Here is a 22,945-nt window from a genome sequence, read left to right as displayed (position 1 = left end):
CCAGTAAACTAATTGGAGATGGGTGGGGGGTGGAGGGGGGGGGGGGGGAGCTGCCGTCATCATCGTGACTGGTTTTTGTTTTCTATTTGGCTTGAATGACGGATGCAAATTAGTCCAGATGATGCAAAGGGGGCATGCCAATACCAGCTGTTCTCCTGTAAACCTGTTACATAAGGCAGCTTGGAGTGAATTTGGAGGGGAATGGGTTGGAGGGGAGAGGGGTGGGGGGCTTGGTGGATTACGATGTCAACTATGCACACTTGGAAAGCCCCAGCCTCCACTCCCACTCATCACTCATCATGGGCCCTCACGCTGTGAGCAGGCTGTGGAAGGTGCAGCACTATCAGTCTTGATTTTGGGTTTTGGATTGTGGCCCGTGTGCTGAAGCTCCTGATTAAGTGATGAGGGATCAGGGATGGTAGCAGTGTTCCCGACAGATGGCTCTCTCTGCACCGGTTCCTTCACCGAGATGAGCTGCTGTCAGTGCTGGGGACAGCAGAACCACACCACACACAGTTTAGTGTGTTTAGCTAATTCATTGTTACACTTATTTATTCTATTATTGACAGGGAATATAATATCTGATATTGTATCAGTAGTATTGATGCAGATATTGGCACTCACACACACTATTATTTGGGCAACAGAGAGCGGCAGTACTGTGGCGCTGTTATTGACGCTTATGCACAACACTAGATGATGGTTGAGAGTCCACAGTGTTTTCTTATGCTTCCCTACTTAAACTTTTCAGATGTGCTGTTACTCAACTCATTAATAAAGGTATTTCAACCTTATTGGGATACAAAACACTGCCTTTGACAAAATAAAACTTAAAAAATATCATCAGGATTTATATACACCTTTCAATCAACTAACCAACCTTTATTTAAACCCAGTGTGCACTGAGAGTGGCCCTCATTTACAATGTAGCCAAGCTAGTACAAAGAATATAAATTATTAATGAAAGAAAAAGCGTTTTGATTATTAGAAAATAAGCTATAAAACAAAGAAGGCAAATAAAAATAAAATTGTAAAGTTAAGTGCACAATTATGAATTTAATGTATGCAAATCATGAAAGTAATAACAATAACAAAGTCAAAGAGCAGCAACAGATACAATTCTACTTAAAGTTAAACTTCAAGTAACCTAAACTATAACTGTAGAAAAAAATAGGCAAACAACTTCAAAAAATATATGAAAATAGTAAAGGAAAGTTAAAAGAAAGATAAATAAGAACTTGGTAGATTGAGCGGAGTAAATTGGTCAAAGTTGGTATCGGTATCAGCAGTTGTTTGAAAACCTTGCATCAGTATCAGAAGGAAAAAGTGGTATCTGTATATCCATAATTAAAATGTCTTTTTATAATGGATTCTGAAAGTCCTCCATGACACAGTGTGTGTGAGAATTACATGCACCTCCTATCCAATCTGATTACTGGAGAACATTAGGATTTATCAGTAATCTGATCCTTGCAAGTCTTTTTTTTTTACACAGACACAGGTGGAGTAATTCCAGAGTAAAGTTAAGAGTATACACAAACTGAGGAATCCAATGACTAAAATTAGCTTAAGATCAGCTCTCTATCTGATCTCTGAAATTTTTAGAACGTAGTTTGATCTAAGAAATCAATGACTGCCGTAAGTTAACACGACCACTTGAATAATCAGATGTCATTGAGATTGTGTGAACACTGGTTAATGAACCAAGAAAAATTCACATACATTCATTACATTAACTTGCGGTCAAAATTAGGAAGGTACATTTTATTGATATGCCACATTTATCATCAAGCTTTATTTATGAGTTTTTCTTCTTTATCGCTTTGGATCAGTGGTTCTAAAACTTGCCCTCAGGGAATCCCTCCTGATCCATATGTCTGCCATGTGTTTGGGCTAGGGCAAAACTCAGAAACCATCAGAAACATATTTAAAAAGGTCTGCTTTGGATAGCAGTCCAGTTTCTCATTTTTGTCTCATGGTTCTGTCTGGTTTTGTCCCCCAGCAGGTTCCAGCGCAGTACGGGCAGCAGGGTATGGGCGGGTACTGCCAGCAGGGACAGCCTCCGTACTTCAGCCCTCCACAGCAGCAGCCTGCCGCTCCCTCTCAACCCCACTACATGCAGCCCCGGGCTCCTCCTCAGCAGGTAAAGCCAATAGCTCTACTGACCCAGTTCAGCTAAAGCTAGGACCTGAACAATAAATGACAGTATCTAGCTGAAACTGAGGTTTTGCAGTTAATATTGTTTTTTCTGCACTTTGTTGCTTCTCAGATCCTGAAAACAATCTTAAACTACTTTGCCTCTGTCATTTTTTTTTTTTTTTTTTGTATGACTTTTTTCATACCTGTTGTGCCAATCTGCCATGGTTTGCACACATCTGGCCACCAGGTGAATGATTTAACCCTAGTTTAAGTAGAAATGAAGGGCAAAAGCACTAAACAAACATTCAAGGAAAAAAAAAGCTAGATTTTTTTAACAAAAGAGCAGCGTTAGCAATCTAACAGCACACCCACTGACCCCTAAGCCGCACACAAACACAGTTCAACCGCCTCATTTTGTTAGCTCTGCGTGACGAGAAGGCCAATATATGAAAGGCCTTCCAATCCTTCTGGTTTGCACACATCTCATGTGCTTGGTTCCACCGCAGACTCGCAGGCTGTGGTGAAGGCTGCAGTATTAAACTGACCTTGAGTGGATTTCTCAGGGGTGTGTGGACGGTATCAATGAGAGCACAGCGGCTGCTCAGCTCATATCACTAAGCTTCTGTTTATGCCTCCCGATTTTTCATTTTCTCTCAGACGACAGTTAGACAGGCTGAGAAACAGATCCATTTTCCTCCTGCGTGCCTGGACTCCAACTGTCTCTGACAGAAAGGAGGGAGGAGAAGAGAAGAGTGGAGAATTAGAACAGAAGACAGAGAAGAACATTTGGAAGGGTTTCACCACCGCATCCAAGTTGCTAATTTGACTGCAGAACTATTCAGTTTTGATTTACCGGTAGATATTTCACTATAAATTGGTACTACTTTCTATTTTTGTGTTAAGATCTAATGATACTGATAAAACCTCTAATATTAACTACTGATTTATGTAGAGATGTCCAAGCCCCAAAGATATTGCAATTCAGTTTTTTATCAGTTTTATTGTTGTTGTTGTTCTGATTTCACATTTGGCAGAAATAAGAAGGTGGACCCTGATTATTACTGTTCTTTGCTTATGGTCCTCGGACTGGTCCCCAGCCCCCCAACCCTCAGATGAACTGAATATTTTGCAAAATTATTCAGCTGAAAAAGACAAAAAAATAACTTTACTTGTTCAGAATTTATTTGGAACCAAGATGTTATAAATTATGACAATAAATCACAACCAGCTGGAAAGAAAGAAAAAAGTTTTTAATAATAATAATTTTTAGGCTATTTAGTATAAGGAAAGAATGCTAAAAGGTGGCAAAATTAATAAAAGTGGCTAAATGTAATAAATGTAATAAAATATATATTTTCTTTTGCACTTTGCCTGTAAGTTTGCCTGTAACACACTTGTTATGAATCACTGAGGCGCGAATGAAGAACGTGGTGCAGTGGATCTAGGACTACTATATTACACCATTCTAAATGTACTGTGAGAGTGAAACTAGTACACAGTTCCCTGACACTCGTAAACATTTCCTAGACCTCATCTTATCATCTTATGTTTGGAGGAGAACATTAACTGTCTGTTCTGCAGTTCTGTTGCTTAAGCTAACAGATGCCTGCACTAGTGAACAACACAAGAAAGTGACCCAGAGAAAGCAAGGCCACTTTAGGACTCCTGACTGTGGATGGCTGTGGTGATGTCCCAGAAAAAAGGGCCACTGCTTAGACAGTCAGCACCCCAAGTTTTTTTGTTTGTGAATGTTTTTCACCACAGAACCTCAGTGCTGGACATTAAGCATTTACTGCTTGGCTAACAGTGCTAGACCCTAATGCATAAGGCTTGCTAACTAGCTTCTGCTCTTCTTTCGGTAAAAACACTCACACCTGGCTCTAACCTGCAGTTGTATGAAAAGTAAAGGCCAGGTTTTCTCCCTCTGATGGTTAGCTGGTTGGTGATGTGTAAAATTGAACTGGCAAGCTGACCTGCCCTTGTGCTTTCATGCTTTACTGTGTTAAGCTGAACTGTGACCAGAACTGCTTGTGAGGAACAGAGTATTCTTTTGGGAGGAGAAATTATGGACCTATGCCAAAGAAGAACCTACGGGCAGAGTTATCTTGGTGAAGGTAACCATCCAGCAAGTCAGGACCTCTTTTTTTCTGTGGGCCGGTATTTGCGATTCGGGATACAGAAGTCAGCCTCTGTTGTTTTTTTAATTGATTTTAACATTATTGGGAAAGCCATGTATATTAAAACACAATGGTTTTGAAGTTATATCCATATTTGCAGATGTTTGGTGGGAAATATATGTAAGTACACGTCGGACAGATTTGTAGACTTGCTTAATTCTGATAAAGTTGGGGTAAGTCCTAGTTTCTTCTGCATTTAGATTATGTTATTAATTCAACATGGGCAGATTTATGTAAGACAAAAAAACATATCAGCGTCAATAGCTAAAATTAGAGTGAATGCAAATTATTTGTTTAAAATATACTATTTTCTTTTTGAATGTATTCATTAAACATTTTCATAGATCTCCCTATGACAGTCTAGTATTATTCAAATATATATTCACCTAGTATGGTAAACCAGTGTTTGATGATATTAAACCTGGTGAGCTACTGAATAAATCATCTAGGTAAAATCCTTTGAACTAGTTCACAATATATCAACTACTTTCTTTAAAGTGAGAATTTCTTGTTATATTTCACTGTATTTTGATAAATCACCTTATAATACACACAATTTAAGTTTGTACAAGCAGGAACACTCTTATTGCTGAAAGAAATAGTTTAAAATTATATATTAATGTACCTAAAACTTCTCTGCATTGTACTGTACATTTTTTAAGTACCCTAAAATCCTCAAATGGGACTGGAGGTCTCGCTACTTATAGCATGGGTGTCAAACTAAGCATTGGGCCACATTTTAGTTTACAGGAAACATGATAATGTCTAATGTTGCATCTATGCATGCTTTGGTTCTCTTCTTGCAAGAAATATGAGAGCATGCCATACTCTTAATGACCACCATTTTATCTACTTTCAAAAAATACATGCATACTGCATTAAATGTTTTGGCCTGCTAATATAGAATTATGTATTTTTAGCAAGTTTCTATTAAATTTTGTTGTTGGGACAGCAGCTGACTGATTGAGAAAAGACAACCAGCCCACAGACTTGCAGACAGTCAGAACTTTATTTTCCAGTAAATGTTTTCATGAATGGAGACGGTGTGTTTTTCAGCCCTGCAGGGTTCGCTGCGCTCCGGATAGCTAACTGCTGGCTAATGTTTTCTAAAAAAGAACCTTAAGTCCTATCTTAGCATTGCAGCAATCCCCACCCTGCAGCTGAATGGGGATTTGATGATTCTGCCATTGACTAGTATTGGAGAAAAGTGGCTTTTAAAAATATAGATATAAATTAAACTCAGTCTAAAAGTGGCCATTTCTTGAGAACGTTGAAAGTAAACTTAAATTTGGCTTTGACACAACCATGATTCAGACCGTTGTGCAATGTACACTGACAAATGTCATGAAACAGGAACTAATGTCATGCTCTATGACGGCTAAAGGCCATGCCCCATGGAAGCTAAAGAGAAAGTCCCTTCCATCTGCCACCCAATATCAGATCTTGCTCAAACTCTGATAAATCACATCATCTTGCCATGAGCACTGGCCAGTGTTCATACCCTCATGCTCACTCACAGGATAACACCTTACAACTTATAGACATATAAATGTAGGCATTCCCAAGCTGTCCCCTGAGGAAACACACACAATCAATTTACATACCGCCGTTCTGTCACAATCAGTGGCATGTGGGAGTATTCGACAGGTTTACACTGTTAGATTTTTTTGTGATTATACTGCTGTTGCATCACTATGCAAATCATTATGCAAATGCTGAAGGAATTCTTTGATGGTGTGCTAAAATTGGTAGTCTGTGAGCTTTGAATGGGCTCCACAGTAGCCAATTTAGTGGTTTGGGAGAGACAGCCTGCTATAAATTTGGTTCAAAATCTCACAATGTGACCACTGCTGTGATTCACAACAACAGTAAACAACCAAGAGCCAAGATGGAGAGAGGCAGATAGAGAAAGAGCAGGGTTTTTCATATTTAAAAGCCGCCTAAGATTTAATTTTGGTCAACAATTAATTGAATACAGTATTAATGGAGTTGATAATCACCTTCAGATCATGTTTACGTGTCTGCTGCTCTGTTGCATCTATTCTGTGAGCTGCAGAGCTGGGCTATGAAACGAGGGGGGAAAAATACCTTTTTTTTTCATTCTCATGGAAATGAAGGAAATGGAAGTGACGTTTGATGAATCTGACGAGTCTTTAGTTGTAAACAACTTGGATCTCTTGTCAGCACACCCACTCAATATCATGCTCACACCGATGCTGTAAACAAATTAAATTGTCTGTGTGAAAATAGCTAGTTTGCTTTCACAAACAGACCTTCATTATAGTACATAAGCAGCAGTAGTTCTGCTTACATTTATTATATATTGTGTGTGTGTGTGTGTGTGTGTGTGTGTAGTATCTCATAATCAGGCAGTCCTGAATGTGAGGCCCTAGCATTACACAAAATAGCTAAAAATCTCATGCTAAAACTGTAGCATTAATTTCAGTGTTTGCGTACGTTTGTGCCCACAATATTAATTTGCCTTCTCACAGTAAAATATGTATACAATCTCATGTGCGTTAACCTTTTATCATGGGATCCTGAAAAATGGGGAAATGCCTTGTGTACGTCAACACAGTAACACACTACATCTTTTTAGCCTTGAACCTCACTAATAATAGCTTGTTTTCTAAGGTTGTTGTGCTTCTTTCAGTTTCTGTTGTAATATATGGTTAGCTATAGTCTAGTATGTATTTGAGGGAGCCAGTGTTATAAATGGATAAAAGGAGATAAATGCTGTTTAGCTAGGTTAGGTTTTCAGCCTAGCATGGATACGTTTCCTGGCTTTCAGCGTCCATGATTGTCTAGAGAGTAAACCCAAATCCCATTTCATCCCTTGGCTCTACGAAGGGATGAAATTGCTGGTAGATCGTCTAGGTAGCTAGTTAGAGAACTTTCCTGCTCCACCTTAAATGGTGCAACTGATAGAAGATGCTATAAAATAAAAGCTAATTTCAGCTTCCCATCACATAGGATTTAAGAAATTAACAATAATATTTATTTCTGCTTCACCTGCCGCTTTTTTAAAGACAATTACCTAAAATTAACTATCAGCAGTTATTTAACCAACAGAGTCTGTCAGTATAGTGTTTTTGCTTGTCTGAGAAAATGTTAACAAAGCAACACTTTTTAAAAAGTGGCTGTTGCATTTTTTGCATGTTAGCCAATTTTAACTCTACAGCTAGCAGTATTTTTGCTAGTCGACTGGATCTATATTTTGAAGGTGTAAATATGTTGTCTAGAGAATGCAGTGTAACAGTTTTTGGGCTTTGGAATTATTTATTAATACTAACAGTATTGCTATTAATGGCATGGTTATTACAGTTTTTTTCTATTCTAGGGTACTCTTAAAAAACAGTTTGGCAAAAATGTATGTAAATTCCCACAATTGTCTGCTGACCCTAGATGCATTTCTACCTATAAATTCAACTCAAGGCCAGCTGGCCATCCATAAAAAAAACATATACTTTGCTGGTAGGCTAGCTCGTTAACTAATGGATGACCAGCTGGTCTTGAGGTGGATTTTTTAGCAGGGATGTTTAATATATGAAGTGTCAAATTTTAGGCCAAATTTGAGATTGTTGAATATCTCATATCAGTATAGCAGCGCTAGCTCCTTAGGCGTTCAGAGGTGATTATATGGGCTGTAGCCTGCGTGTGTGTTCTTAAAACAATCTACGTGGGAGAACCGCTAGCTGGATGTGCCCTAGCTTACCATAACAGGGTTCCTCATTGTACTGCTGTCTGTTGACAATTAATAATACTTAGCACTTCTAACAGTGGCTAGCGCTGCTGCTAACACCGGCTAGCGCTGCTGCTAACACCGATTAGCGCTGCTGCTAACACCGATTAGCTCTGCTGCTAACACCGGCTAGCGTCTGCTGTTATCTGCATCTAGCGGTGCAGATCATGCTAAAACACAGGAAATCTAAACTTACTGTAAATAAACAGCTCTTTTTTTTAGGAGATAAATCTCTGTAGATTAATATCCTGCTTGAATTAGAAGCGAAACATGACGACACCCTTGTTCCTTACTATTGTCGCCTAAAATGCACCTTATAATCCGATGTGCCTTATGTATGAAAATGGACCAGAATATTGATGTTCATTGATAGTGTGCCTTAGAATCCGCTGCACCTTATAGTTTGTAAAATACGGTACTAAAGCCAGAAATGTTTTCTAGACTCTAAAAATATCCTTATCGATAGAAAACTAAACAAAAAAACTTCTCATACCTAAGTTGTGTTGACAATTTTAAATGATGAGAACAAATTTTACCTCAGCACAGTATGCACTATAATTCTACGCGTAACAATCCAGTTCAAAGGGAAATAGTGCTACAAAGCAGGGTGTTTCAACTTGAGCTTAAATGTTTATCAATTTTGCTTTATTACTTTTTAAAGTTGTTTCCATAGCAGATAAATTAGGCTTTGGTGTGTGTTTATGGTGCGAGTCCAGTGTTAGCAACATTAGCTTCCTGTGGTAACCTATACAATCAGACAGGTCTTGAATATATTGACTGCATCTGGGCTTGATGATAAATCATGTTAGTTTGATGTTAGTTTAAAACTGCTCTTTAGTGAAAACTTTTTAAAAAGATTTTTAAAATTGATGTTGGTTTGAGGAGAAAATCAGTGGTATCACTTTTCCGTACTCCGAGGACACATCTGTTACACAGGAGGGAGAATTGAGGCCTCTCACACACTGCATACTTTTCTGCTGATGCCTTCCATCCCCACGTTTCAGTGGTCCTCTCTCTCTTTCGCTTGCTCCTTTTCTCTCTGGACTGTGTTGAGTGTTTTTTTTTTTTTTTTTTTATATCGCAGATGAAGCAGCTGTTTTGGTTCCCTCAGAGCATGCCGCAGTTGTGATGTCATGGCCAGAGTGTAAACAGCAGCCTGTGGGTGTGACCTGGCCGTGACCCAGTTATCACAGCACTCGTATACACACACACACACACACACACACGAGTCTAAATAAATGTCGGACTGTGGCTCGTTTGGAATTTTTCCCCTCTACTACTACTACTACTCACCTCCCCCCTCTACCTTTTGAATGGGTTACACAAGAGAGCGGAGGCTGTGTACACTGGTGATTCAAACACATGGCCGGCTCTAAGAGCGCGCGCTCTCTCTCTCTCTCTCTCTCTCTCTCTCTCTGTCTCAGAATTCTTCTACCTGAGTGTGTTATTGTCCGGGAAAGTGGAGTGTGTCCCATCTGACTGTATGTAATGATGCAGCAGCAGATTCAGTCTTCCCTCTGAATAAATCCAAAATTCATCCAGATTCGATGACTTGGTTCTCTCAGCGTGCACAGTACACACTACACCAAAAGACAGTTGGTTATTCTCCAATAAATGGTAATAAATATACAGTAATAAATGTAATTACTGTTCTGACCCTGATATTGACATTGTGGCTGATTATTACATTTGATAACCTGGTGCCCACCCATAGACTGTGTATAGCTGGACAGAGCATTGTTTCTCAAAAGTGAAGCCACCACAGGTCGAGCGCTCCCTGCTGTTCGGTTTCAGAAAGCTGTGTAACCCCACCCATCCCCATAAGTTTCAATGGCAAAACAGACAACTTTCAATCACGTTTTTTCCCCAATATACTGTAATTCTACCTCCATTATTTAAATGCAACAGCTAGTGTAACTACTGCTCATATTGTCAATTTTTTATATCCCCACAGAATTCGTTTTTTAAAACGTTATTCAGCTTTATTCAAAAAAGTGTGGTTATTGTAAAAGGGCTGGTTATCCGCTCCACTCTGCAGCCTGTGACCGCGAGGCAGCCCTCAGGCGGGGTCATTTAAATGAGTGGGCTGTCTCTCCACAGTCTTTCTCCCTCCTCTGGTCTCTACTGCGCAGACTCGGGTTTCAGGATCGCCAACATGGCGGAAGATGTTGGCTTCATTTTCATTGAATGAATGGGAACGGCGACACAGCGTCCATCTTTTTTACAGTCTCTGTGCCCACCCTCACTCTTAATGTATCTACAGTTAGACACCAGTGGTGGAATTTTTTACTTCACAGTGGCATGTGGTCTATCCTTTGAGACCTTTGGTGACCATTCTTTCTTCATTTGTGGTGAAAAGCTTATTGCACCAACACTGTATTATAATATTCCCAGAGTTTTAATGGAGGAGAAAAACGCTAGTGTAGCTCCATATTCCACACCTTCAGCAGCTTGAAAAAAGGAAAGTGCAGTCAGCTGTGTGTGTATGTGTGTGCATGACCACGTCAGTCTGATAGAAAGAGAGAGCATAAACGTCAGCATAAATAAAAGATACTCTACCTTCTGAAATCAACAGTAAGCATTGTTGTGTTATCGCTAAATAAAACTGCTAATGCGTTACCAAGCTCAGTCAATTTTGTCACATAAAATTAACATGTTAATGTGTCCAGATTAACTGTATAAATTAATGCATTAATGTTGACAGCCCTCATTTTTACATAATAAGTTTGAATTGTTTTTCTTTTTAATCATATTTTCATATTATTTTAACCACATGCTTGCTTTTTCAGTACAGCTTGCTCAGACAGATTTAGATATATGCAAATGATTTCTGAGGAGGAGCTTTAACCCTATATGGTAGGGTGTTGCATTCAGGCAACAAACCACTTTTTTGATTATTACACTGCACCCCTAAATGTTTTAATATTTAAAGAAATATATTGTGAAAGTCTATTTAGGAGCCTATTTTGGGTGTTTGTTTTTTCTTTTACTTTACATATTTTTTTATTTGTTGCTTCAGGGCAAGTTTGCACAGTTATGTCATAAGGCAGTCATGCTGAAGCAGTGATTCTCAAAAAATGTCATTTTCAACAAATACAAGTATAATACTATAGAGGTAAATGCTCCATTGATAGGAAGGTCTGTGCTGCCTCTGCTGAAGCCTAGATTTTACAGCACACATAATGATATTATGTTCAGCAAGAGCATCTGATTATGTGGGAAGGCTTTACATTAGATGCTGCTGGGATTTGATTGCGTTCAGTCATGAGAGGATTGGTGCGGTCGGTTACTGATGTTGGGTGATTACATCTGCATCACAAACACCACTCCAGCTCATCCCAGCAGTATTGATGGAGCTCCACTGCACCACAGCTCAGTGCTGGGAGGCTTTTCACCAGTCTAGTTTATACTTGGCTTTGGACAGTACAGTATACACAAAAAAATATATATATTTATAAAAATAGCAATTAATGTATTGTTCAGACATGTTCAGTACCATTAAGGTGACTGATAAAGATTAGCGGTGGCTGCATACCACTTTTTAATGTCCGAAGATAAACTGTTTATCTGCTGATGCTAATACCAGTCAGGTAGCATATTTTCTCTCTCTATCGAACTATTTAACTATTTACCAAATATTCTCTTTTTATGTCCCTCTGTGTCTCTTCAGGACGCTCCACAGGAGGGTTATGGTAACCGAGGTCAGCCTGCTATAACTCCTGGGAAGCCAAATCATGATGAGATGGGTCTGAACCAGCAAGATCGACCGTCCAGCCTTCCAGTGAGTTACTGTCACTGTAATTTCTTACACTGGGCACTGTAGTATTCTTTATTTATGTATTATTTATTTATGGATCAGTTTATCTTTTTAAGTATATTTGTGTCCAGATGGTGTCTGAAATACTTGAGAAGGGCTCTTAACCCTCACAGGCTGACAGGCCTCCTGTCTAGTGGCACATTTGGTATTTTATTAGAAATATCAGATTTTTGTTTTGTTCTTCATGGATAGCTTCCATTCAAGAAAAGAAAGATTAATGACGTTAATTCCAAGCAGAGAGAAAGTTTCTGAGAAACTTTTTGAGAATTTTCAGCTCTAAGGGTGTTTTCATAACTGCCTTGTTTGGTCTGGATCCGAACCAAAATAGCAGATATGAAAGGGGTCATGAACCATGGTACGGACCAAAGGATCAAAATTTGGTTCAACCAAACGAGTTGATCTCAGTCTGGATCAACCATTGTCTGTTTTGTCTGTTTTTGCCTGGTTTGGACTTTTTGAGCAGTTATAGGAAATTGAGAGAAGCTGCTTTCACCCATTAAATGCAGTCTGGCAAGTAGGCAGAATATGGCACAACACCTGGAAAGGCAACTCAACAAACTCTGGTCTGTACTTGCAGAGCTGAAAAACCCCTGTAAGTTAATTTATATTTAATGCATTGGTGTTATTGTATTATATTAAGTACCTATTTTTGTCAATAAAAATTATTTCTTTTAACATCAAAACAAAAATATAGTTTTATCATATCGCTAAGAGATTATTATTTTAAGACCACATCGCCCAGCCCTAATACAGAGTGTACATCGAATAGAAATATATTTTTTATATCTAGCTATGTAATGAAATGATGCAATCACAGAGATGCGTTTTAATTGTACTTTTAACATAGTCAAGACCATACAGGTCTGATTATTAGTATTATAAATGTTCTCACACATTTGTTTGCTGTAAAATGTGCTAAAAATTAGCTTTTTTATGCCGAGTGTTTCTGTATTGAGTGAGAGGGAGCGAGAAAGGAAGGAAGGGAAAGAGCGAGGCTGTGCATTCCTGTCTGACTGCACCACTTCCTCCGCTCACGCTGCTCTCCACTAAGCTGTCAGCGCACCATTGGACGATCAGCCTCTCAGTCAGAGTGGACTCATTGGCCCTCCAAGCCTATCAGACTTATCGGAGCATACGCAGTTTATATTTTAGTTTTAGGGAGCAGAACTGGTTGATATGGTTTTCAGTATGAAGCAGTAAAGACATTGCACTCATGTTGCACTTAAGCTAAAACACACATTTGGTTATGTGAAATAATCTTTGCATGGATGATTCTTTAAAGAGCCTCTTTCGTAGGTGTGAACGTGAAGAACCATCACATTATGTATTTCCCAAATGTATAGCCCAGCCGAGAACTGCCATGGAACCTTTATTTTTAAGAATGTTTTTTTTTTTTTTTTGTAAAGATTTAGCATTTTAAGTATATTGGGATTATCATCATTTGGGTTCTGTAGGGTCTAGATGTGCTTATTTTGGTGGCTTTTTGTATTTTTCCTTTTCTATAAGCATCAACTGGGGTTGAGCTATAACACTACAAATGAAATATAAATGTAGGCCATTTTGAAAGTTTGATGATATGTTGTACAATGCACCACAGTAAGCTTTTGAGGTAATTTAACTACTTCCATAACATTGACCTGCATGTTCCATTAAAACTATGTGCAGGAAAAGCTTTGGAATCACTGTCCAAGTTTTTTTTTTTTTCTTCATATCATTTTTCACATTTTACCCTATTTCCTCATGGCAAAGTCTGTTCTCTCTGACTCTGGCTGCTGATGGCAAGCAGCATGATCCAATATTCAAACTGGCAATCCTCACTCCACTCAGTGCCCTTTTACCTCTGTTTTTGACATCATTGTTTAATAATATATATATCATATCAAACAGCATAAGCTATGGTCAGAACCAGTTTTTCATTGTTTTAGTCCAGTTTTACCCTATTTGCTTAGTCAAATACCCAATAAGGTAGGAGACTCAAAATAAATTGATGTTAAATTAACAGTTTTTAAATAAACTTTTAGTAAATGAGGTGAATCATTGTGTTAATCCAATATTACAATCCAATATTTCCAAATATTGAGTAGAATGTAAAAGTTTGAGGGGAAAAAAAACAAAAAACATTTTTGCCATATTATCTTTTCCTACTGTCCAGCCAGTGGATAATGGTCTGTCAGGCTAATGGTCTAACAGGACTTTAACTGCCATTTTCATTATACTCCTTTACTGTAGGACTGCACAGGTAACAGTGTTTTAATACAGTGGGTTTTCTCTGCTGAGCTATTTTTAATTCACTCTGTGTGTCACTCTGGCCCAATGGCCCACTGAACGAACGCTGCCAAGAAGGAGGAGGAGGAGTGAAACGGAAAAGTGTGTGAGCGTTGCTCTCTGCGGCTAACGCTTAGCATCCTGTGACTCAGACTGTCAACTGTGAAGCTACTACAGATCAAACCTGAAGTGTAACTGAAGGCCACTGTTTTTACGTACAGCGACCGATTCATTAAACATTAATGATTTAAACATCACAATGACTGAATATTTATCAAGCAGGTTTCATCATTCCCTCAGCTCCCTCACTCTGACAGTCTCTCTTCATCTCTCTGTATTTCTCTGTATTTCTCTTCCATCTCTCTTTCTCTATCTATATATCTCTCTCTCTTTTTCTCCCTCTTCAATGCTCACTTTCTTTCTCTCTCTCTAATGGTCTCTCTCTCTGAAGCTCTCTCTCTCTCTCTAATTGTCTTTCTCTCTCTGATGCTGTTTCTCTCTTCTCTCTCTCTCTGATTGTCTTTCACTCTCTGATACTGTCTCTCTCTTCTCTCTGATGCTCTCTCTATTTCTCTTTATTGGTCTCACCTTTTCTATTTCTCTCTCTCTCTCTGATGCTCGCTCTCTCACTCTCTCTCTCTCTCTTTTATGCTCTATCTCTCTCTCTGATGGTCTCTCTCTCTGATGCTCTCTCTCTCTCTCAATCTTTATACTAGACAGGGGTTTCAAAACTCTGGTTTCAGCTGTTAAATAGAAGACGTTATTGTTGTGACTGTCACTTAAGTCTCTCTCTATATTTCTCTCTCTCTCTCTCTCTCTCTCTCTCTCTCTTTCTCGCGTTCACACACACACACACACACACACACTTGCACACAGTGAGTGTTCCTTCAGCTCTGCCTCTGAAGTCTGAGCTCAGGCTTTGAAGTCTGGGTTGCTGCTGATGGCGTTGCCATGGAGACATGTCGAGTATTAGCCCACTCATGGATGTGCACAGCACTTCTATTGATGTCTCATCAAATTATTCTTCTAATGGAATTTATAATCAGCGAGCTGTTTGTTTTTTTTTTTTTCTTTATGAATGGAAAATCATGGGATTTTGCTCTGCGCCGAGCGATTTCTTCAGCGGAGGAAAATTGCGTGGATCTTACGTCTGTGAGGAAAGTGCATCTGCACATTCTTTATAAGCATAAAAAAGGAAAATGAGAGTTCTTTACATTTGCACATCTAAAGAAAGCATACTTTTTTCTCTGTATGTTTTGTTTCTTCTCTATAAGTCTTCTGCTGCCCCTGGGCTCTTTGTGGTTACATGTTCTGAACCGAGGAATCCCCATGAAATCCACAGTGATGTTGTAAGAAAGAGAGAGAGGAAGAGCGAGCAAAGAGGAGAAAAAAAACCCACACAAAATAAAACATGAAATATAATCCACCTCATCAAGGCTGGCAGGCCCCAGAGGAAGCCTGATCGAGAGGCATGATGTGTAAACGTCTTTGAACAGCAATTTGCAGTTTATTTTTGAAAGGCTGGAAGCTCGCCCCGGTGTCAGGCTGGAGTTATTCAGTGTTAGAAGAAGACCCTCCTCTGAGAGCCTGACCTTCTATCAGCAGCTCTAATGGATGTGGAGAGCGTGTTTGAGACACATTGTGTTTGAGATGCGCCAGGATTCAGCTTTTCATATCTAGTATCTTTGCTTTGGAAAAAAAGGAATTCATTGACTGGTGTTATGGAGTTGAGTCAGTGTTGGTCAGGGTTCAGGCAGTGTAGCTTCATATTCACACTTCATATGAATCCTGTATTCTCTATGCATTGGGAATGCATTTATAATGCATTATATTGCTTACAAAATTCCATATAATGTATGCTTATATAATAACTTGTAAGTGTGTATAGTAAGATACATGACACAGTATCTGACTTTATAAAGCAATGTTTTATAATGCCTAATATTAGTATGTACAGTGTTGTTAAGAACCGATTATTTTAAGGAATTATGAAACCTCACTTTTATAAAGTCACGTTTTTGTACTTTATAACATGCTATGTATGGTGCTGTACATATGACTTACTATACAAGCTTATGACAAGGTTAAATGTATGCCAAAAAGGCATTATGAATACAGGATTAATATAAGGTATTACCATATTTGTTGCCAGATTTTTTTTATATTATCAAGTGAAATTGTTATTCTATTGGTGGAAATATTAACTTACCTCAGTCATTATTTTTTAAAGCAGCAGTACTTTATATATTTTTTTCTTTTGAATTGTAAGCAGCGAGAAAAAATATCTATTCTAATATACAGCATCAATATACTTCTCCTAGTCTAATCATTCTACAGTAAGAACAGAGGGGTCTTGTAATGACCTCATTGTTCATCTACTCATTTACGCATCATTAAACCAAAGAAAGACAGAATTAGAACTGAAGAGAGCTGGCGAGCTGATAGAAAGCACAACAGATCCTCTCTTGAACCTCAAAAAAAATAAATTATCTGCTGTTAAAAGAGCTAAAATTATGCCTGGGATATCATCATCTCCATCTTCATCATCATAATCATTATCTTCATCATTATCACCTCCTCCTTCTTCTACTCGCTGTTATCCCTTGTGTACATCTCTTAACAGCCCATAAAATATTTACAGGTTTGTGTAAATTGTTGCAGTGTAAGGTTTTAGGCTATTAGAGAGGGACTTCATAAAAATCTAAGTCAGGAAGTTCAAAGGAGTGAAACTGATCTCATTGTGCCCCACTGTGCTTAAATGGATACTTTGAGTTGGAGCCCAGTAGGCCCACTGCGAGAACACCACCCCACTGATCTGTACTACTTAAAATGCCTGTCCACAGTTTCACTGTAAGGACATTTAATTTAGCCCTTACCCAACAATACAACCCACATACATTACACTGTATTCAATTCTTTTTTTTTTTTTTCTTCCTTACCGGCATTATTACATCTCTGCATGTCTCACTGACTGCTAGTGTTCATTCTTATTCTCATATTTTAAGTGAAAACTCAATTAATGCAACACATTAGGCTGCACAACATTTATGTAGCATTTTTACCTTTAAAATAGCAGCTTCAAAATCATTTGGTTTTATGCTCAGCTGACCTGTAATAGAGAGAATAGCAGTTCTGTTCATTTCTTCTCCAGGCTTTGCATGCTGCTTACTGCACTGTATGCATGTAACTTTGGTTAAACCGCATTCCACAGTTCACACAAGCATTTATACCTGGCTACTTTACCAAAGTTTAACCAGAGATATTTGTGTAAAATTCTGTATTATTACTGTACTGTGTTGGTCTATGTGCTTCTTTCACTTTACGTTATGCTTCTGTATATCTCAGCTTGTCCAGAAATGCATGTGTAAAGCATGTCCTTATCAAGGTGTGGCTCAAAGCACCAAATACCAATTCTCACATAGTGTTATGAATTAACTAAGTTTTGGGAGGAGGAACAGGCCTGAAGCTCCTCCCCATTCCAATCTAACGTCCTATAAATTCTCTGAACTTCTCTTATGCCCCTCCCTCTCTTTCCTGACTCTATTGCTTCCTGTGTCCAGAGAAAGCTTTTCAAACTCCGTCCTAAAGTTTTACCACCTTCTCATCTTTCTCTTCCCACATAGCCATAATGCTCTTCAAAAAACCCTCATTTATCTAATTATCTGAGCAACTAACATGAACCAGTTGTACATCCAACATTGTGATTTTAATAATGAACACACTAGGTAAAAGTTAGTATAGGGTTTGCATAGATGCATAGAACTTTTTAAAGAAAAAAACAGAAACATTTTTTTAACAGGCTCTCAACTGTTGTCCCAGATCTGTCATTTGTGATATCTGCAGTTGTTCATGGGTCTGGATGTCCTGACCATACCTGTGAATGACTTTGTATTATAATTTGTCAAAATGAAGATAACATTTTGTCACATTGGCCACCGGCAGTTTTAAGCACAGAGCAGATAGTGAAATAGTCCCTGTCCTTCACCCTGTATGAAGTGTCTAATGTGTTGGACCTGCAGGCTACAGCTGTTAATCTAGTAGAGAATGGCCGAACTGTCTCTCTGACTGACTGTCAGTGTCACGCTGCAGAATTACACTCCTGCCACAGACTGCATTTGCATTCTGTCAGGGCCTGGATTCACAGCGTCGCTCTGTGTTTTATGCTCCACTCATGAGCTTCATAAAGCAGTGTGCTGTGGGTCAGCGGCTTTTACAGCCAAACACAGAGCAGAACTCATCACAGTGGTCCAGCCAATGGAAGAAAGGACGCTTTAACCAACTTTCAAAGACGACCATCAATATTTCGGAATGTCTTTCTGGTGTCAGTGGTGCACAACTTTTTCTTCTCTTCTTCCTTTATTTCTGTCCCTCTTCAACCCTTTTTCTCTATATTATGAGCATTGCTATCCAGAGTTGCATTAAGTCTACAGCAGTTAAGCTCCGCCCATTCAGGCTTCTGATGCAAATTTATCTTCAGTCCTTTATTCTGCAGCAGTTTAGCTTCACCCATTCACCTCAATAATAGTTGTTATCTCAGACAATTCATCCTTTATCAGTTTAGCTCTACCCGTTAATTCTTCACAAAGCAGTTTAGCTCCACCATTCATGTTCTAATAGCAATTACCCTTCTCATTCATCCTTTTAATGCTAGTTAGCTCCACCAGTTCACGCTTCTAGCAGCAGTTTAGCCCCCCCCCACTCATCCTTCTAAAAGCAAATATTTCTGACAATTAATTCTGCGCAGTTTAGCACCACCCATTAACTCTTTATAAAACAGTTTAGCTCTACCATACACAAATGTAACAGCAGTTATCTCTGCCAATTCATCCTACAGCAGTTTAGCCCCACCCATTCATTCTTCTAATAGCAATTATCTCTACCCATTCATCCTTCTAATGCTAGTTATCTCTACCAAATTATCCTTCTAACAGCAATTATCTCTACCAGTTCATCCTTCTAATGCTAGTTATCTCTACCAAATTATCCTTCTAACAGCAATTATCTCTACCAGTTCATCCTACAGCAATTTAGCTCCACCCACTTGTTTTTCTAATAGAAATTATTTTCAACAATTAATTCTGCAGCCGTTTAGCTCCATCCATTCATCCTCCTAATAGCTGTTTAGCACCACCCCATTACCCTGCAGTAGTTCAGCTCCACCCATTCATCATATAGAAATTTACCCTCTCCTTTTCAATATACAGTTGTTTATCTGCACTTTGTAACGAAGTGATACAGACTGCTGTAGCCCACAGTTGGTCTGAAGCAATATTTACCGAAAGATCAGTTACAATACTGATATTGATTTGCTTACTGGATAATTTGTCATTTTGCTGCCTAACAATACCTAGTCTGGGAGCAGAACACCGTCACCAACAGAATAACATCTCGGTTTGGGTTCAAATCTTTGCCCAAGGCTACAACCTAGAGTGCGCTTCAGTTTTTGGATTTAAATCCCACAGCCTTCTGACCACCTTTTAATGCTCTGTTGAAAGGGGTTTTCAGAATTGGAGAATGTTGGTTTCACTTCTTCTATTGCTCGGCCAGACTTTGCCAGCATCTGACTGAAGACCTGCTCCAAAAGGACCTAAGCTTGGTTAAAGATCAAGAGTTCCATACAGGGGCAGGAAATGTATTGAATACACGTTCACCTCCATTCTGCTCAGCTTGATTTCTCTGCTTGTTACTCACCTCTGTAATACAGTACTAAAAAATACATTATAATAATTATTATAATACTTACAGCAGTTCTGTGTGCAGCGCTGTTCTTTCTACTCTCTTTAGCATCCTCCTCATGTGTGTTCACACACAAACACACACACACACTTGATCTCTGTATTAGTATGGGAACCATTGCCCCTGTCATCCACTTGACAACTGGGGTAGCCCCCCTTTACAACACACACAAATCTTCCAGTCATGTGAGTTTTTAGGCTTACGTTTAAAAATTGTCATAACTGGAAATTATTTACTTGATTTTTATTTGACCTCAATTAATACATTGTATCATGAGTTACAGGTGCAGTTTTTACTGTCTGGGTGCAACACTGCGCCATAATATTGCTATATAAATGCAGAAATGTAATTACGGTTATGATTATCAGCAGCCAGCACCATCAACATCCTGTTCCAACATTTGTCATACTATTTCTCTACTCATTTCTGTTAAAAGTATTCAAACATTGTAAAGAGCAGCAGACATTTAAAAATAGCTTTTATGTTCCAAGAAGTTACAAAGTTTAATAAGAGATTACTAAACTAGGGCTTGTCTAGGGGTGTAACAATTTATTAAATTCAGTTTTAATATGACACACCAGTGTCTCAAATTTATACTTATTTAAATGCAGCTTAAAATGATAAAGCTCTTTAGACAAAAGCTACTACATTTTGCTACTACCCAATAAAATCTCTAAATTGTACCCCTATTCCTTGTTTTTGAGTGTAACCCTTCCTCTTGGAACTCTTGGAGTTATATGGAGAGTTATAATTCTCCCACTAGGAATGGGGGTAATTTTTCAAGAAGCTGTAGGTGACCTTGCTGAAAAACTAGCTACTGGACTTCAGTTATCTTTAGCGATTTGTGTGGGGGCAGGTGGTGCAGCAGTTATTTTTTTATTGTTCATTCCTCAGTTCTTCTGAATTCTAGATTTATTAGCTATAATTCTTTTCCATGCCACCTTAAATGATGCAAAGGTGGAACGGAAAATTGTGCTAATTAGCTACTGAGAATTAGTGATTTTTTAAAAATAATTTTTCAACATTGAAATTACACAAACTATATAATAATTGTAATGTAGTGGTTAGCAAGGAAAATACTTGTGGGTTTCTTTGGTCACCCCATCTTACCAGTGATTCTCAGCCCTCTGTTTGGACTGTAACTCTGAAAAATCTCTATTTGAAGGGCCAAGCAGCCCTAACATTTGGCCCTACCCCTTAGGCCTAGCCAGAATCGGGACACCATTCCCCTAGGCATGAACGTGCAAAACAGAGGGGTAGGGCTAAGGGTTGGGTCAAGGGGGTAAAATGGGATTGGTCCTAAATGTCCAGAAGCTTTTTCGCTATTTAAAACAAGAACTAATTGCTGCAAATCTGCCAAATCTTTTAATAACTGCATTGCCAGTAGAATGAGATTTTATGAAGTAACCGAAACATGAGCCTCAGGGCACAAAGCCAAGTGTGGGCTACAGGAATGTAAAGCTCTCTAAGCATTTGACTTTGAATCAGTGGAACTGAGGTCCCTAAAGCAATGGAGCTCCATCCAATACCTCTATGATTAATTGGAGCCGCAGAACTAACCATCCAACATCCGTTCCTGACCTCACAAGTGCTGAATGCAGTCAAATTATCACAGCAATTTTCCAGCATCTTGTGTATATCACATTACAAAAACATCAAGTATGAGCATGAGTGTGTTTATGGGTTGGTTGAATAGGTGAGTGGATGACTAAAGCAGTCCGTTCACTCTAGTACACACACACACACACACACACACACACACGTATATACATACAGACACAATTTTCATTCATACCTCTCTCAGCTGTCTCATCTCCCCCTTTGATCAAATAATGCTTTGGTGCTTCAGTGCCTGGAGTATTTCTGACTCATGGAGAACTGATGTACATTTTATCCTTTTACCTGCTGCTAAGAGACGTTCTCTTTTTGTATTTGTGTTGGCAGTCTCTCTCTCTTTCTCTCTCTCGTTCTGTTTGCTTAATGCTCAGGCTTTTACATCATCCTCAGTTAAAGAGAATGTGGAATATCTTCCTGGGTTGTGTTTATTTTATCAAAGTGTTCTTTAAGGAGAAGAGTTAAATAAACATGTGCTGAACACCCTGGAGCTCTATTTGGAGCTCTGCACCTTTCAGATTTTTCGTACCGCTGTTCTACGCTGGCCCTCTGTCTTTTGTGATAAAGTAAAGATTTGAGCAAAACTCTGCAGGATGTTTCTGTAGTGCTCTAATAGGCCGAAACTGACAGCTATCAGACGAGGAGTGGGATTCTCCTTGACCAAGCTGCTCAGAAAAGGCACCCTTTTAAGGCTGGGCAATAGGATAACATACTGTAGTTGCAGAGATAGATTCAGTCTTTCTACTGCATATATTTTGCTATGACTTGTTGTTCCATTAGAATGTTATAATATGTCAGAAAATCCTAATTACACAGCTTACACAATTTTTAGGTTGTGGATGTCAGGGGTGTCTCCCCCCCCTTAATCTTCTCTTTTCTTGTCATCTCTCAGTTTTACCTTTTCATTTTTTTTCTCTCACCTTCTTTTTCTCTCTTCCTTCTGTCCACTTTGTCTCTCTTCCCCTCTTTTCCTCTCTTACTTCTGTCCACTTTCTCTTTCTCCATCTTTTCTCTTGTCTTTTTTGCTTTTTTCTGTACTCTCTCTGCCCTCTTGCTCTGTCACTTATGTTTTTTATTTTTCTGAATTATTCTGAGGTATGGTTGTGAATGTCAGATGTGTGTCTGTCTCCTTTTTTCTTGTTCCCTTCTCTCTCAACTTTGTTTTACTCATTTCTTTCCTTCCTTTTCTCTCATACCTCCTACCTCTTCTGTCTTTCTATCTCAACTTCTCAACTCTCTTCATCTCTCTCCTTCTCCTTCTTTACCTCTCTTTTTCTCTATCCATATCTTTCCTTAATTTCTTTTCTTTTCTTTGTTGGAATTTAACATTCCTGGATCTACTGTGTCATGTGTTAACCAGGAAAACCTCATAGACTATGTCTGGCTAGAATTGTCCATGTTAACAGTGGCAGAAATCACATCCACATTTAATGTTAAAGACCCCACTCGGATATC

At 38.7% G+C, this 22,945-nt stretch overlaps 1 protein-coding gene across 1 annotated transcript in view; it reads left to right on the top strand.

Annotated features, from left to right (window-relative positions):
* arid1b (AT rich interactive domain 1B (SWI1-like)) overlaps positions 1-22,945 on the top strand; it is a 92,111-nt gene that overhangs the window by 14,601 nt on the left and 54,565 nt on the right. Inside the window, exons 4-5 of the mRNA XM_049484606.1 lie at positions 2,003-2,143; positions 11,729-11,839. Coding sequence (XP_049340563.1) covers positions 2,003-2,143; positions 11,729-11,839 — 252 coding nt within the window. The remainder of the gene's footprint in view (positions 1-2,002; positions 2,144-11,728; positions 11,840-22,945) is intronic.

Source organism: Astyanax mexicanus, chromosome 1 (genome assembly GCF_023375975.1).
Source record: "Astyanax mexicanus isolate ESR-SI-001 chromosome 1, AstMex3_surface, whole genome shotgun sequence".
Lineage (NCBI taxonomy): Eukaryota > Metazoa > Chordata > Actinopteri > Characiformes > Acestrorhamphidae > Astyanax > Astyanax mexicanus.
The sequence above is the reverse complement of the archived record's forward strand: the minus strand, read 5'-3'. Positions and strand labels throughout refer to the sequence as shown.